Source organism: Erpetoichthys calabaricus, chromosome 16, assembly GCF_900747795.2.
Source record: "Erpetoichthys calabaricus chromosome 16, fErpCal1.3, whole genome shotgun sequence".
NCBI lineage: Eukaryota > Metazoa > Chordata > Cladistia > Polypteriformes > Polypteridae > Erpetoichthys > Erpetoichthys calabaricus.
Window position 1 is genome coordinate 76,898,775 of NC_041409.2, and position 16,521 is coordinate 76,915,295.

At 41.7% G+C, this 16,521-nt stretch overlaps 1 protein-coding gene across 9 annotated transcripts in view; it reads left to right on the forward strand.

Moving 5' to 3' along the window:
- eml1 (EMAP like 1) overlaps positions 1-16,521 on the forward strand; it is a 231,870-nt gene that overhangs the window by 176,034 nt on the left and 39,315 nt on the right. For all 9 annotated transcript variants that reach the window (XM_028822316.2, XM_051919897.1, XM_051919893.1 and 6 more), the window contains one exon: positions 7,619-7,688. In XM_028822316.2, coding sequence (XP_028678149.1) covers positions 7,619-7,688 — 70 coding nt within the window. The remainder of the gene's footprint in view (positions 1-7,618; positions 7,689-16,521) is intronic.

Sequence of the window (16,521 nt, forward strand, 5' to 3'; positions counted from 1 at the left end):
GATGAAAGGGAAAAGGAAATCGCAACTTCATTTGAAAAATGTGCTGTATGTGTTTGAGTGTATGAGTGAGAGTACAGTATTAGTATATCCTTCAACTATATGCACAGTTTTCAATTGACTGTTTAATTGATAACGTTATCATTATGAGATTTTGCATGAGCAGTTAGTTTAGCATGAAATAGACTAGAAAATCTAATGTTTACATGTAAAACTCTTCATAATTAGAACATCTTAGTGAATTTATAAAGGTAGGTCAGTACAAACAGCAATAGCAGCAAAATAAAACTTAAAAAAGCATAAATTACGCACACCAAGAGTATATGTAAGATGATATAGCTCTGTTTTTATCATAATCTAAAATAAGAGGTAATACAATCCATTGTTCCATTATTTTTAAATAAGTTAAAAAATACATAGTTAATGAAGTTTTTTTTTTTCTTTTACAAAAATGCATTCTTAAATATGTCCTACTGTGGGACTTTTCTGTGATGTGTGTGAGTGACACACACACACAATGGATAGCTGTCATATAGTATAGGTATTTTGTGTAAAAGTTACTTGTTGGCTTGTTTGTTCATTTCCCCTTTTTTAACTTAATTTAAAAATAGAAAATTGTTTCATTTGATCAAGTTCCTTCACATTAAGGCAACAGTTTGATAGTTTATCCCAGATTATCATTAGTTCCTTAGGTAAGAAGACCATTACAGTATGTGGTATACTGTATATTCAATCTGTACATATATAATTCAATGAAAGATCTAATCAGGAGCAATATTTGTGTCTGTTTAGCATGCAAAATATTGTAGATTTGATTCAATTCAGTTTATTTTCATATGGGGCTCTGCATGGAATGCAGTCACAGAGCGATTTCAGTTTTCTTGATTTTAGTTCTCTAAATTAACTCATTCATTTTCTAGTCACGTATTCTCCATTACAAGATTGTGTGGAGCCAGAACCAATCTTGGCAACATTGAGCTCAATGGCGCACTGTCCACAATCTCAGCTTCATTTGCAAAGGGACAATTGGGAAATGTCTGTTAATTTAACATTATTCCTTACATGGTTTATTGCTGTTTAGCAATGTGTATGGGAGAATCACATCTACTTGTTTACACTAAACACTTGGTTTTTGGGGTTACAAAAGCACCACTGAATATGAAGATTCTTCTAAAGTAGAAAAAGAGGTAAAGAAACCATTTGTAGTGCTGATTACCTTCTTGGCTATGGCCTGCTTTGATGTCTCTTTGAAAATATTGAAAGTGTAATTTTAAAGAACTTGACAGTAAATGGGTATATCGTACAGCAGTATATATTTTCTTTGATAAAACTATGAAAATTCTAAACTATTTAAAAAAAAGTTTAAAAATACACATATAATTTTTGCTGAGACTAATACAGAATTTTTAAAGATAGCAGCTATGCTATTTCCAGGTCATTGTAAATGTAAAGTCGTTTGAAGAGGAGAATGTATTGATTTAATAGTGGTAATAAATTTTGTGAAGAATCACTGACTGCACTGTAATTAAATAAGGCAGTCTGCCTGCAGTTGCACTGATCAAGCAATAAACAAGCGTGCCCTATGCTTCGCTTGTTTCACTGTGAGGTACATTCCCAGAATTTATGAGCTAAAAGTTATCATTTCAGTGACAACAGAGACCGATTTCTAGCACTTTGTTCAAGTAATTCAAGTATAAGAACCTGCTCTGTTTTGCAAAATTAGTTACATATATTAACACTTTCTAAGTGAACTTAATCCAGTATTCTTTTTTTTCCTGAACCTACAATAAAACATTCTGAGTCTGTTTGTGCAAAGTCTTTACAGCCAAATTGCATTTACAAAAAGATAAATGCCTTAACAATCTGAAATAAAACAGAAGTTAAAAGCACATTTCAAACTGAGGTATTCACCCAATGTAACATTTACATTTATTTTTGTTTTTCAGAGAGAACTTCACTTTATAATGCATAAAAAAGTGAATATTTGATTTTTTTTTTTCATTCCTGTTTATTTAATATTTAACACTAGAGGTCATTACTTGAAGAGTTTTGTACAGTTTAAAGGTGATATCATCTACTTGGTAATAGACACTAGTTGAATAAGATTCTTTACTTATGTCTGATGATTTTAGCATTTGGGGGTCAGCACTGTCTAAAACTTGCATTGACTTCAAAACTAGGAAGCAGTGGCTTGTTATCCTTTATGAATGAACATACATGGTGTGTGTAACACTGAAGCCTCCAAGTTTTTGCCCTTAAATAAACACTGCTATATTAGGTATGCCTGTACTACTGACCTCCTGTCATGTCTACTTTTTAATCCAGATCTGTAACAAACAGAAAGCTGCTGTTCCTGCCTTAGACAAATACAGCACCTGCTTTTATTATTTAATGGTGTTAAAGTGTAATAGCTGAATTGGTTGTTGATACTGGTTTGTGAAAGTACATGCTAATAAGTATCTTGTCTTTATCAGTTAAGTAAGTGTTACTCTGTCCTGTGATTTAAACATTACAAAAGTGACCTATTAGAACATTAAAACAATCTAGACAAGAACAGGCCATTCAGCCCAACAAAGCTCGCCTGTCCTATCCACTTATCCATCCATCCTCCACCGCTTATCCGAGGTCGGGTCGCGGGGGCAGAAGCCTAAGCAGGGAAGCCCAGACCTCCCTCTCCCCAGCCAGCTCCTCTGGGAGGACCCCAAGGTGTTCCAAGACTAGCCGGGAGATATAATCCCTCCAGCGTGTCCTGGGTCTGCCCTGTGGCCTTCTCCCAGTGGGGCATGCCCGGAACACCCCCCCCAGGGAGGCGTCCAGGGGGCATCCTAACCAGATGCCCGAATCACCTCACCTGACTCCTCTCAATGCGGAGGAGCAGCGACTCTACTCCGAGTCTTTCCTGGATAACTGAACTCCTCACCCTATCTCTAATGGAAAGTCCAGCCACCCTGCGGAGAAAACTCATTTCGGCCACTTGTATCCACGACCTTACTCTTTCGGTCACTACCCAAAGCTCTTGGCCATAGGTGAGGGTAGGAACGTAGATCGACTGGTAAATCGACAGCCTTGCCTTTTGGCTCAGCTCTCTCTTCACCACGACGGACCATTGCAGAGCCCGCATTACTGCGGATGCCGCACCGATCCGTCTGTCAACCTCCCGCTCCATTCTTCCCTCACTCATGAACAAGACCCCGAGATACTTGAACTCCTCCACTTGAGGCAGTAATGTGTTCCCAACCCGGAGAGAGCATTCCATTCCATGGCCTTGGATTTAGAGGTGCTGACTCTCATCCCCACTGCTTAACACTCGGCTGCGAACCTCTCCAGTGAGAGCTGGAGGTCACTGTCCGATGAAGCCAACAGAACCACGTCATCCGCAAATAGCAGAGATGAGATTCTGAGGTCACCGAACAAGACCACCTCCGCTCCTTGGCTGCGCCTAGAAATTCTGTCCATATAACTTATGAACAGAATCGGTGACAAAGGGCAGCCCCAGCGGAGTCCAACCTCAACAAGAAACGAGTCCGACTTATTACCGGCAATGCAGACCAAGCTCCTGCTCTTACCTGTGCAGGGACTGAATGGTTCGTAACAACGAGCCTTGGAGCACGCCCCTCAGGATGCTTAGAGGGACACGGTCGAATGCCTTCTCCAAATCCACAAAACACATGTGGACTGGTTGGGCAAACTCCCATGCCCCCTCCTTGATCCTGGCCAGGGTGTAGAGCTGGTCCAGTGTTCCATGGCCGGGATGGAATCCGCATTGTTCCTCTTGAATCCAAGATTCGACCATCGACCGAACTCTCTTCTCTAGCACCCCTGAATAGACCTTACCAGGGAGGCTGAGGAGTGTGATCCCCCTATAGTTGGAGCACATCCTCTGGTCACCCTTCTTAAAAAGGGGGACCACCACCCCGGTTTGAGCCAATCCAGAGGTACTGCCCTCGATGTCCATGCGATGTTGCAGAGACGTGTCAACCAGGACAGCCCCACAACATCCAGACCCTTGAGGAACCTAGGGTGAACCTGCCACCTCAGAGCTTTTTAACTACCTTGGCGACCTCGGCCCCTGTTATGGACGGGCCCCCCCCCCCGGAGTCCTCCAGCTCTGCTTCCTCTAAGGAAGACATGCTGGTGGGATTGAGAAGATCCTCGAAGTATTCTTTCCACCGGTCAATAACGTCTGCAGTTGAAGTAAGCAGGGCCCCATCTCCACTGTACGCAGTGTTGGTGGAGCACCACTTTCCCCTCCTGAGGTGCCTGACGGTTTGCCAGAACCTTCTTGGTGCTGACCGAAAGTCGTTTTCCATGGCTTCCCCAAACTCCTCCCATGCCCGAGTTTTTGCCTCTGCAACAGCCGATGCCGCCACACGCTTGGCCCGCCGGTACCCCTCAGCTGCCTCTGGAGTCCCACTGGTCAACCAGACCCGATAGGACTCTTTCTTCAGCTTGACGGCCTCTCGAACCTTAGGTGTCCACCACCGGGATCCAACAACTGAACACCACTCGAGTTTAGATAAGGGAGGCCGTTCCTCCCAATCACACCCCTCCAGGTTTCACTGTCATTGCTGACGTGAGTGTTTAAGCCTCCCAGCAGGACAATAGAGTCCCCAGGAGTTCCGCCTCGCACCACCTCTTCCAGGGACTCCAAGAAGGCTGGGTACTCTGAACTGCTGTTCGGCGCATAAATGCAAATAACAGTCAGAGTCCTTCCCCCAACTTGAAGGCGTAGGGAAACAACCCTCTTGTCCAGCGGGGAGAACCCCAACATACAGGCCTCGAGCCGGGGGGCCATAAGCAAGCCCACCCCTGCCCGACACCTCTCACCCACAGCAACTCCAGAGTGGAACAAAGTCCAGCCTCTCTCAAGAGGAATGGTTCCAGAGCCCAGACCATGCGTAGATGTGGGCCCAACTATATCTATAGCCAGTGCCTCTCAACCTCTCGCACCAGTTCAGGCTACTTCCCCACCAGAGAGGTAACATTCCTTGTCCCAAGAGCCAGTTTTGGCAACCGAGGGTCGGAACGCCAGAGTTCCTGCCTTCGGCTACCACCCATATTGCATTGCATCCGACCCCTATGGCCTCTCTTGCAGGTGGTGGGCCCACAAGAGAGCGGAACCACGTTGCTCCTTTGGGCTGAGTCCGGCTGGGCCCCGTGGTCAGCCACCAGGCACTTGCCAGCAGGCCCCTCCCCCAGGCCTGGCTCCAGGGTGGGGCCCCAGGTACCCTTTCCCGGGCAAGGGAAACGCCAATCCTTGGTTTAACTCCATATGGGGTCTCAGGATCGAGTTAGTCTGGATCTTCACCTCAGACCTGTTTGCCTTGGGAAGCCCTACCAGGAGCATGTAGCTCCCAACAACATAGCTCCGAGGATCACTAGACCGCGCAGGGCCTCGATCCAAGAAGGGCCTATCCACTTATTTCTTCCAAAAAAACATCAAATCGAGTTTTGAAAGTCCCTAAAATCTTACTGTATACCTCACTACATGGTAACTTATTCCAAGTGCCTATCGTTCTTTGTGTAAAGAAAAACTTCCTAATGTTTTTGTGAAATTTACCCTTAACACGTTTTCAACTGTGTCTCCATGTTCTTGATGAACTCATTTTAAAATAACAGTGTCGATCCACTATACTAATTCCATTCATAATTTTAAACACTTCAATCATGTCACCTCTTAATCTTCTTTTGCTTAAACTGTATAGGCTCAGCTCTTTTAATCTTTCCTCATATTTCAACCCCTGTAGCCCTGGAATCAGCCTAGTTGCTCTTCTCTGGACATTTTCTGGTGCTGTTACGTCCTTTTTGTAGTCTGGAGACCAAAACTGCACACGGTACTCCAGAAGAGGCCTCACCAATGCATTATAAAGCTTGAGCAAAACCTCCTTGGACTTGTACTCCACACATCATGCTATATAACCTAACATTCTGTTTGCCTTCTTAATGGCTTCTGAACACTGTTGGGAAGTCAATAGCTTAGAGTCCACTATGACTCCTAAATCCTTCTCATAAGGTGTACTCTCAATTTTCCAACTGTCTATTGTGTATTCAAACCTAACATTTTTACTTCCTATGTGTAATATGTTACATTTACTGACATTAAATTTCATCTGCCACAAATCTGCCCAAGCTTGTATGCTATCCAAGTCTTTCTGTAATGATATAACAGATTCCAAATTATCTGCTAATTCATCTATCTTGGTATCATCTGCATATTTAACCAGCTTGTTACTTATATTCCTATCTAAATCATTTATATATATATTAAAAATAGTAGCGGCCCTAGCACTGACCCCTGTGGAACACCACTCTTAACATCGGCCAATTCTGATAAGGTTCCTCAAACCATCACCCTCTGATTCATGTGCCTGTGCCAATTCTGCACCCATCTAAAAAATCACCCTGAACTCCCAGTTCTTTTAGTTTGATGCCCAACCTCTCATGTGGCACCTTATCAAATGCTTTCTGAAAGTCATGATAAATAATATCATATACTCCACTTTGATCATATCCTTTTGTTGCATTCTCATAGAATTCCAGCATGTTAGTAAAACACAACCTCCCTCTTCTGAAACTGTTCCTAACAACTCCTGTCCTTGCCAGGTGTTGCTTAATCTTATCCTTAATAATTCCTTCTAATTTTCCTGTGATGCATGTTAAGCTTACTGACCTATAGTTGCTTGGATCTGCCCTGTCACCCTTTTTATATAATGGGATGATATTTGCCATTTTCCAGTCCTTGGGAATCTTTCCAGTGCACAGGGACTTCCTTAAAAATATATGTCAAGTGTTTATATATGTATTCACTATATATAAAGTGTTTATATATTATTAACTAGTCTCCTTAAGAACTCAAGGGTAAATATTATCTGGTCCTGGTGATTTGTTTGATTTCAGCCTATTTATCTGAGCATCCCCTACAATTTCCAAATCCCTCAGTACCTCCTTAGTAGTCCCATTTACCTCTGGGAGGTTATCCACTTGCTCACTTGTGAAGGAAGACCTCAGGAAAATGTAAGTTTAGGGCATCTGCTGTTTCATTGTCTGTATCTTTTAATTCCCCTTTTCTATTTCTGATGCTTCACCTCGTCCTTGACTGTTCTTTTACTACTAAAATACTGAAAGAATCTCTTTGGGTCACCTTTTGCCTTATCTGTTATATTCCTCTCCAACTGTATTTTAGCCTCCCTGATATCCTTCTTAATGGTTGCTCTCATGTTCTCATATGTTCTACAATTCACTCTGCAGTCATTAGTCTTATGTGCTGTATTAAGCAGTTTTTTTCCTTTGCAGCTTCTTTTTTAAATCTTTATTAATCCACTGTGGAGTTTTTTTTTTTAATTACCTATTAATTCTAGTGTTGTTTAAACTTAATCTAGCACATTTTCTCCCAGGAATAGTAGGATTGATGGGTTGATGAGAAAGAACTTGATCTGTGAACCTGACAAATGTAGAGTAGTGCCTTAGTTGGTGTGTGATATTTTCTTAAAATCTATTATTGTTGTTAACTAAATGCTTATTGAAAACCCTTTTGTTGTTTTTTCCAGCAGGATGGACTTTGCGTTTACCTTTGTTTTTTATTTTTAAATTAATGTTTTTTTTATTTTTATTTTTAAAACAGCCTAGCAGTCCATCCAGATAAAATCACTATAGCAACAGGCCAAGTAGCTGGCACCTCCAGTGATGGAAAAGTAAGTGAATTTTCTCATTGTGTTTGGTGGGAGGCAGGGGGATACAGCTTTGCTGTTTTCAAAGCATACACTTTTTGATTCAAAGCAGATTTGTCACACGTGCGCAAGCATATTTCTTCAATTTATGAAGTGACACTTTCTTGTGTTTGGTACAATAGATGTGTAGATGAACTTCCTTCCTAACCATTTTAGCAAACTCCAAATATTTTGTGAATTAATTTTTTTTCCTTGTCTTTGGGGAATTGCAACTTTACCCCTAGTAAAGCAGTGCTTTTTAATCCATCTCCCAAATTCGTTTTTTGGAGAATATAAATACAGCATGAGATTCCATATGGATGCAAATTCCTTAGATTTATCTCAGATTCCTCAGTTGCTGACATAGTTATGAGTGGAAGTTGGTAAACATTGATCCCTACATGAGTCAATTGTAAAATGTGTTCTGATCTTTATCTAAGCCTTAGATAAGCTTCTAAAATAGTGCACATAAAACAGTAAATTGTCATTTGTTAATTAAACAATGTTTTTTAATGGAAAATGATGATGATTTAATAACTTATGGAACTGGGTTAAACAGCAATTACTAAATGGCTCCTGTGGTGGCTGGTCAGTCCTGTGTGGTGTTTAGGAGGTATTTCTCCACATTGCACTTTTTATACAGTCATTGGCCACTTTATTAGGTTCACCTTGTTAGTACTGGGTTTGACCCTCTTTTGCCTTCAGAATTGCTGTAATTCTTTGTGGAATAGATTCCATAAGGTGCTGGAAACATTTTTCAGGGATTTTGGTCCATATTGACATGACAGCATTGTGTAGTTCCTGCAGATTTTTCAGCTGCACATCCGTAATTCAAAGTTCCTTTTCCACCACATCCCAAAGGTGCTCTATTGGATTGAGATCTGGAGACTGTGGAGGCCATTTGAGTACAGTGAACTCATTGTTGTGTTGCAGAAACCAATTTGAGATGATTTCAGCTTTGTGACATGGCATGTTATTCTGATGGAAGTAGCCATCAGAAGATGGTTACAGTGCGGTCATAAAGGGATGGACATTTGACTACTATTTGAATGTCACTGCACAAATCAAAACTCATCAGACCAGGCAGCATTGTTTCAGTTTTCTGTTGTCCAGTTTTGGTGAGCCTGTATGAATTGTAGCCACAGTTGTCTGTTTTTAGCTGACAGGAGTGGCACCCGGTGTGGTCTCTGCTTCAAGGTTCAACTGTGTTGTGCATTCAGAAGTACTTTTCTGCATACCTTGGTTGTAACGGGTGGTTATTTGAGTTACTGTTTCCTTTCTATCAGCTTGAACCAGTCTGGCCATTCTCTTCTAACCTCTGACATCAACAAGGCATTTTTGCCCAGAGAACTGCCGCTTACTGGATATTTTACCTTTTTTTGGACTATTCTCTGTAAACATCTGCCACCAACAACCATGCCACATTGAAAGTCACTTAAATCACTTTTCTTCCCTATTCTGATGTTGGGTTTGAACTTCAGCAGGTCATCTTGACAATGTCTACATGCCTAAATGCATTGAGTTGCTGCCATGTGTTTGGCTGATTAGATAACTGCATTAAACAAGTAGTTGAGCAGGTGTACCTAATAAAGTGGCCAGTGAGTGTATTTCTAAGATGTATTTCTTCAGATCCTGTTGCATCATTTCAGCAAGAATGAAGTTAGGACTTTGACTTGGATATTGTAAAATGTGTACTGTTTTTGGGGTCACTTTTTTAAACTTCAAAATCACAAACCGATTATTCTCCTATAGAATTTTCCGATGCAACATAGAATTTGTTGCTCCCTCAATGACTATAAGCCATCCAGCCTCTGAGATGATATAGCGGCCAAACATCATTATATTCATTAGGATAATGCTTTGGTGTGATTTGTTGTTCTGTCTAAATATCTCTCTATGTACCCTTGTTAGAAAGTTTAATTTTTGACACGTTTGCCCACATAGCATTGTTCAACAAGTTCAGTAGAATATTTAGGTGGTCTTTAGCAAACTTTAAACAGGTATATATTTTCTTTTTTCCTTTCATTTTTGTGTTGTCAATATGGACGTCTCAAATGAACACCAGTCTTGTTTTTCTTATTGCAAACATTTGGTTATAGACATTATCAAGTGCAAGAGACACCTGTTGACCTTTAGCTATCATCCTAGTGTTTTAGTCATCTTCTTAAGTATTGCAAACACCTGTACTCTTGCAGTGATCTTTACAGGACACCCACTCATAGGGAGAGTGGCAGTAGAACTGAATTTTCTGTATTTGTGTCTGTGTGATTCTGAGTTAATGGACTCTCAGGTCATTAGAAATTATTTGATGTAGTATTCCAGCTTTATGAGCTTCAGCGACTATTTGGACATTGTCTGAAATCCTCTGTTGTGAAGCGCAGGAAAACAAACTAGTGAAACTTCAATTACAGAGCAAGGCATGTCAAGCCCAAATTTGAATGTTATCTTGTTGTTTGGACTCAAGTTACCCACTTTCCTTGAGGTCTACATGCTATTTTCATCCTTGACCTTGAATATGAGTTTAATAATATGGATGTGTTTTATATGTAATCAGACTCATAGTCTATGATGATGATGATGCAGATGGAGATGAGTCATATATTTTGAAGCCATTAATAAAGGAATCTAGAAAATTCAGATGACTTCTCAATCAAATTTTTTTGTCAGAACTCTACTTGTTTTTTTTTCCCCTCACACTACGAAAATGTTTATTTTTCTTTATCAATATCCTCACATTTCCTTAAAATAAAAAAAATTGTGATTTCCACAGTCTACTTACTGACCTTCCTGTAAAAAGATGAAGTGGTAACTGTGCTAGTAAGCAATGGTATATACAAACACTGAGTCATAAAACACCAAGTTTGCATTTTATTCCAAGGCTCAGTCTCTGTATGTGAAATGTAAAGCAGCATTAATGGGCAGTGCAGTATTTAATTTCAGTTTACATATCTATTATTATTTTTTTTTTTTTACCAAAGTCAGATTGGATGAATTAATGTGATCTTCCCAGTGTTCTCATGATATTCATATTTTCAATATATGACCATTGTAGGATATGGCTGGCCATTCATCCCGGCCAATACCCCCAGGCCGCCAGATGGAGCCCTCCCTGCAGCATGGAGGTGCCCCAAATGCCAGCAGGGAATTATGGACATTGGAGTTTTCCTTCACAGCCCTGCTGGATACCATGGGGGCCGCCAAAGGATGCTGCAGGGAGGCATAAGGAGTTTTATGTGCACTATAACCCGGAGGTACGTCCTAGTCACAGCGACAGAAGAAATTACGTACTTCCGGGATGAAGAAGAAGAAGAGTTTTCACCTGACCCGGAAGTGCTGGATGCTCACATGAACTAAGGGATCAGAAGCACTTATGGGCCAAGGACTATAAAGGATTGTGGGAGTTCCCAGATGGGCGAGCTGAGTCGGGAGGAAGGGTGACAACACGTCTGGCAGTGGAGGATTGATTATTGACATTGTTTATTGTATTTATTTATGAGTATTGTGGAGTGGAGGGTGCTTGGTGCACTGTATTATTATAATAAAGTCAATTATTAGATTTTTATCTGGTGTCTGGCGTCTGATCCAAGGGTTCAAGGGAGTGATAGTGCCCCCTATCTGTCACAGTGGCGTAGTCGGCAGGATACTCTGGCCGTCGGTTTGGCAGAGGACCTGAAAAAATTTTCTGTGGACAGAAAAAACCCCAAGAAGACAGCGTCACGACATGCAGAAAAATCGCCACCAAGTCTGTAATGGGTAAAAAGAAGACAAAACAGAGCACCAGCAATAGCGGAGGTCTAGGGCTCAACATTGCCTACGCTCAAGGCGAGCCATGGAGCGGCTACGCGTTTCGGGAGAAACTTCCAGATGAGAACGACTACAATGAGGTATGTGCCGGGGATGGGTTTGAAAACCTGTTTAAAATAACACATTTTGTCCCGTGCACATACCTCCCAGAAGTCCATCCGGAGGTTCTGCGGGAGGCAGGAGGGAATCCTGAAGATGGTGGTGCGCTCACATCAATGGAGCAGATGAGCGAGAAGAACTTCCGCATGTTGGGTGCTGGCGAGGGACACGTGACCCACCCCGAAGGATTAGGGGAAAGAGGATGTCTGTGTCCTACTGTTTTCGACTTTACCTCAAGAAGACGAACTTAGACTTTCTGAAGGGGAAGGGGGAGGCGAGCGAAGCACCGCTCACCCCATGAGAAGGTAAGGAGGGCCGGGAAATGGCTGGTTGATCTGCCGACAAATTAATACAGGCAGATCGCAGTCAGCCAAAGATGGTGACCCGGTCCTCGGCCAAAGAAAACTCCAAATCCCAGAAACTCTTGCAAAGCCCGTCAGAGCACGTGCCAGGAGCAGGCGTGCTCATTGGCTTCCGGCCGGAAGGTAAGGCAAAAGATGGTTTGAGCCTACCTTCGGCCGAATTAAATAACTTTATGGACGTGCAGGAACTCGAAAAGCTAATTGAGCCCATACGTAGTTTTTTGCAGATGCTGATGGCAATCACGAAGATTATAAAAGAACTGGGAGCGACGGCCAAAGCGCCTCTGAAAAAGGTAGATGCATACCTGCGGCGATTGGGTTGAGAGCCTCCCGTAATGATTGATTCGGTGGTACAGGTGAGTTTTACCGGTACCGTATATAATGAAATAGGGACGCAGAGTGACACGGGCCCGCAATTAATCCATAGCGGATTATTCAAGACGTTGCCAAGGCCCGACCAATGGATCCTCCTGGAGGAAGACGTCCCTCGCGGGGCTGGACGCTTAGGACCATGGTTCTTCATGAGGGGGGGAGTTCTGTGGGATATGGCCGGCTATTCATCCCGGCCAATACCCCCAGACCACCAGATGGAGCCCTCCCTGCAGGATGGAGGTGCCCCGAATGCCAGCAGGGAATTATGGACATTGGAGTTTTCCTTCACAGCCCTGCTGGATACCATAGGGGCCGCCAGAGGACGCTGCAGGGAGGCATAAGGAGTTTTATGTGCACTATAACCCGGAGGTACGTCCTAGTCACAGCGACAGAAGAAATGACGTACTTCCGGGATGAAGAAGAAGAAGAGTTTTCACCTGACCCGGAAGTGCTGGATGATCACATGAACTGAGGGATCAGAAGCACTTATGGGCCAAGGACTATAAAGGATTGTGGGAGATCCCAGACGGGCGAGCTGAGTCGGGAGGAAGGGTGACAATGCGTCTGGGAGTGGAGGATTGATTATTGATATTGTTTATTGTATTTATTTATGAGTATTGTGGAGTGGAGGGTGCTTGGTGCACTGTATTATTATAATAAAGTCAATTATTTGACTTTTATCTGGTGTCTGGCGTCTGATCTGAGGGTTCAAGAGAGCGATAGCGCCCCCTATCTGGCACACCATACATATTCTTAACTTTTAAGAATGTATCCATGTAGTAAATGTACTTTTTACTACAGTACATTCCCTCTTAACTGGCCTTGCATTAACCAGCCAATGGATTAACCGGCCTATTAAAATAAATTTTTTTTTTAAATCCTGAGTTCTTTATATTATACTAGCAAAATACCCGCGCTTCGCAGCGGAGAAGTAGTGTGTTAAAGAGGTTATGAAAAAAAAAGGAAACATTTTAAAAATAACGTAACATGATTGTGAATGTAATTGTGTTGTCATTGTTATGAGTGTTGCTGTGTTTTATATATATAAAATACACACACACACATACAGTGGTGTGAAAAACTATTTGCCCCCTTCCTGATTTCTTATTCTTTTGCATGTTTGTCACACAAAATGTTTCTGATCATCAAACACATTTAACCATTAGTCAAATATAACACAAGTAAACACAAAATGCAGTTTTTAAATGATGGTGTTTATTATTTAGGGAGAAAAAAAATCCAAACCTACATGGCCCGGTGTGAAAAAGTAATTGCCCCCTTGTTAAAAAATAACCTAACTGTGGTGTATCACACCTGAGTTCAATTTCCGTAGCCACCCCCAGGCCTGGATTACTGCCACACCTGTTTCAATCAAGAAATCACTTAAATAGGAGCTGCCTGACACAGAGAAGTAGACCAAAAGCACCTCAAAAGCTAGACATCATGCCAAGATCCAAAGAAATTCAGGAACAAATGAGAACAGAAGTAATTGAGATCTATCAGTCTGGTAAAGGTTATAAAGCCATTTCTAAAGCTTTGGGACTCCAGCGAACCACAGTGAGAGCCATTATCCACAAATGGCAAAAACATGGAACAGTGGTGAACCTTCCCAGGAGTGGCCGGCCGACCAAAATTACCCCAAGAGCGCAGAGACGACTCATCCGAGAGGTCACAAAAGACCCCAGGACAACGTCTAAAGAACTGCAGGCCTCACTTGCCTCAATTAAGGTCAGTGTCCACGACTCCACCACAAGAAAGAGACTGGGCAAAAACGGCCTGCATGGCAGATTTCCAAGACACAAACCACTGTTAAGCAAAAAGAACATTAGGGCTCGTCTCAATTTTGCTAAGAAACATCTCAATGATTGCCAAGACTTTTTGGGAAAATACCTTGTGGACTGATGAGTCAAAAGTTGAACTTTTTGGAAGGCAAATGTCCCGTTACATCTGGCGTAAAAGGAACACAGCATTTCAGAAAAAGAACATCATACCAACAGTAAAATATGGTGGTGGTAGTGTGATGGTCTGGGGTTGTTTTGCTGCTTCAGGACCTGGAAGGCTTGCTGTGATAGATGGAACCATGAATTCTACTGTCTACCAAAAAATCCTGAAGGAGAATGTCCGGCCATCTGTTCGTCAACTCAAGCTGAAGCGATCTTGGGTGCTGCAACAGGACAATGACCCAAAACACACCAGCAAATCCACCTCTGAATGGCTGAAGAAAAACAAAATGAAGACTTTGGAGTGGCCTAGTCAAAGTCCTGACCTGAATCCAATTGAGATGCTATGGCATGACCTTAAAAAGGCGGTTCATGCTAGAAAACCCTCAAATAAAGCTGAATTACAACAATTTTGCAAAGATGAGTGGGCCAAAATTCCTCCAGAGCGCTGTAAAAGACTCATTGCAAGTTATCGCAAATGCTTGATTGCAGTTATTGCTGCTAAGGGTGGCCCAACCAGTTATTAGGTTCAGGGGGCAATTACTTTTTCACACAGGGCCATGTAGGTTTGGATTTTTTTTTCTCCCTAAATAATAAAAACCACCATTTACAAACTGCATTTTGTGTTTACTTGTGTTATATTTGACTAATGGTTAAATGTGTTTGATGATCAGAAACATTTTGTGTAACAAACATGCAAAAGAATAAGAAATCAGGAAGGGGGCAAATAGTTTTTCACACCACTGTATAAACATATATATACATATACATATACACATATATATACATATCTACATATATATATATATATATATATATATATATATATATATATATATATATATATATATATATACATATACACATCCACATATCAACATATATATATACACACACACACGCTTTATGGGTGATGATTGTTTTACTCTTTTTATCTTTATTTTATTTTATTGTAGAATCAACTCCTATCTGCGCACAGCAGGGCAGCCGTGGGCGGATGCGTATGGCGTATTCACTCCATGTTATCGTGCATTGCGCTGTCAGTGGTATTTTGATAAAAGAATTTGAACAACATATAAGAAGCGTATAAATTATTAAACAGTAAAACATTAACATTTAAGAAGTAAAGTTACATTAAGTACTACTGCAGTGCCTTCGGGTATACCTCATTTTTTGTTTGCCCATTACATGCTTAAATGTATACATTTTTTGGTGCACCTACCGGAGAACACGCGACATATAACCGAGCGTGGGAGAAGCATGGATTTTAAACACGCGTTGAGTTCATCTGCTGGTCTCCCTCGTGGAATAACTGGTAATGTTTGACTAAAATGTACAGCAAGTAAAACAACATTACCTCCTATTTTTTTTTTACGATCTCTGAGATCTTGCTTTTTTCGGTTCAAGGCTTCATAAGCTCTTTTATGTTGTATGGTGTACTTATCCCAAACCATCATCTTTGAATGTTGCAAGACTTTCGCCTTGTATGTAGATCGGGGTAATTACATTCATTGCATTCCTAGTCTGAATCACAATGTGATTGTATGGGTGGTTACCTGGCACTGTAGGGTTGCCACCCGTCCTTTAAAATACGGAATCGTGCCGCGTTTGAGAATGAAATTGCGCGTCCCGTTTTGAATCAATACTGGACGGGATTTATCCCGTATTTTTTTTATCATTTTTTTTTTAAAGCAGCGTCTCATGCAAATCATCCCACACGCATTTTATGAAGATGCCTCCTTTCCTACTTTTGATTGGGTAATACTTGATGTCATCGTTAGTTTGATTGGTGTTTTTAACTGTCCAGTGAGGAGGGCGTGTCTTTTAAGTAGAGTCTGCAAAGTGTTGGCACTGAGATGTGGCGTCAGCGCCATAGTTGAAGCCCCTAACGTTGCGGTCAGCAAGTCGGCTAACATCCGCCATGTGCCGTCTTTCAGTTGCGAGAAGCAGATCATAGAATGGTTGAAACTGTTGCCCCTAACGTTGCGCCACGGCGTGTGGTTCGTTTATACCTCGTGTCTTCTCATTAAACTTTTATCTCGCGAATATGTTATTGCAATCCGCAGCGGGAGCGTTTCTATAAACTTAATTTAAACTTACGTTTTACACCGTGGTTTGTTTCCGTTATGAACATGCTTGTATGCTTAACTCGCTCCGTTCTCAATTGTTTAATTAATTTTTTGCTCTTCGCTGTTTGCGGCTGTTCCTCCATTTCCCCCTACTTTGTTCTTTTATCTCGCG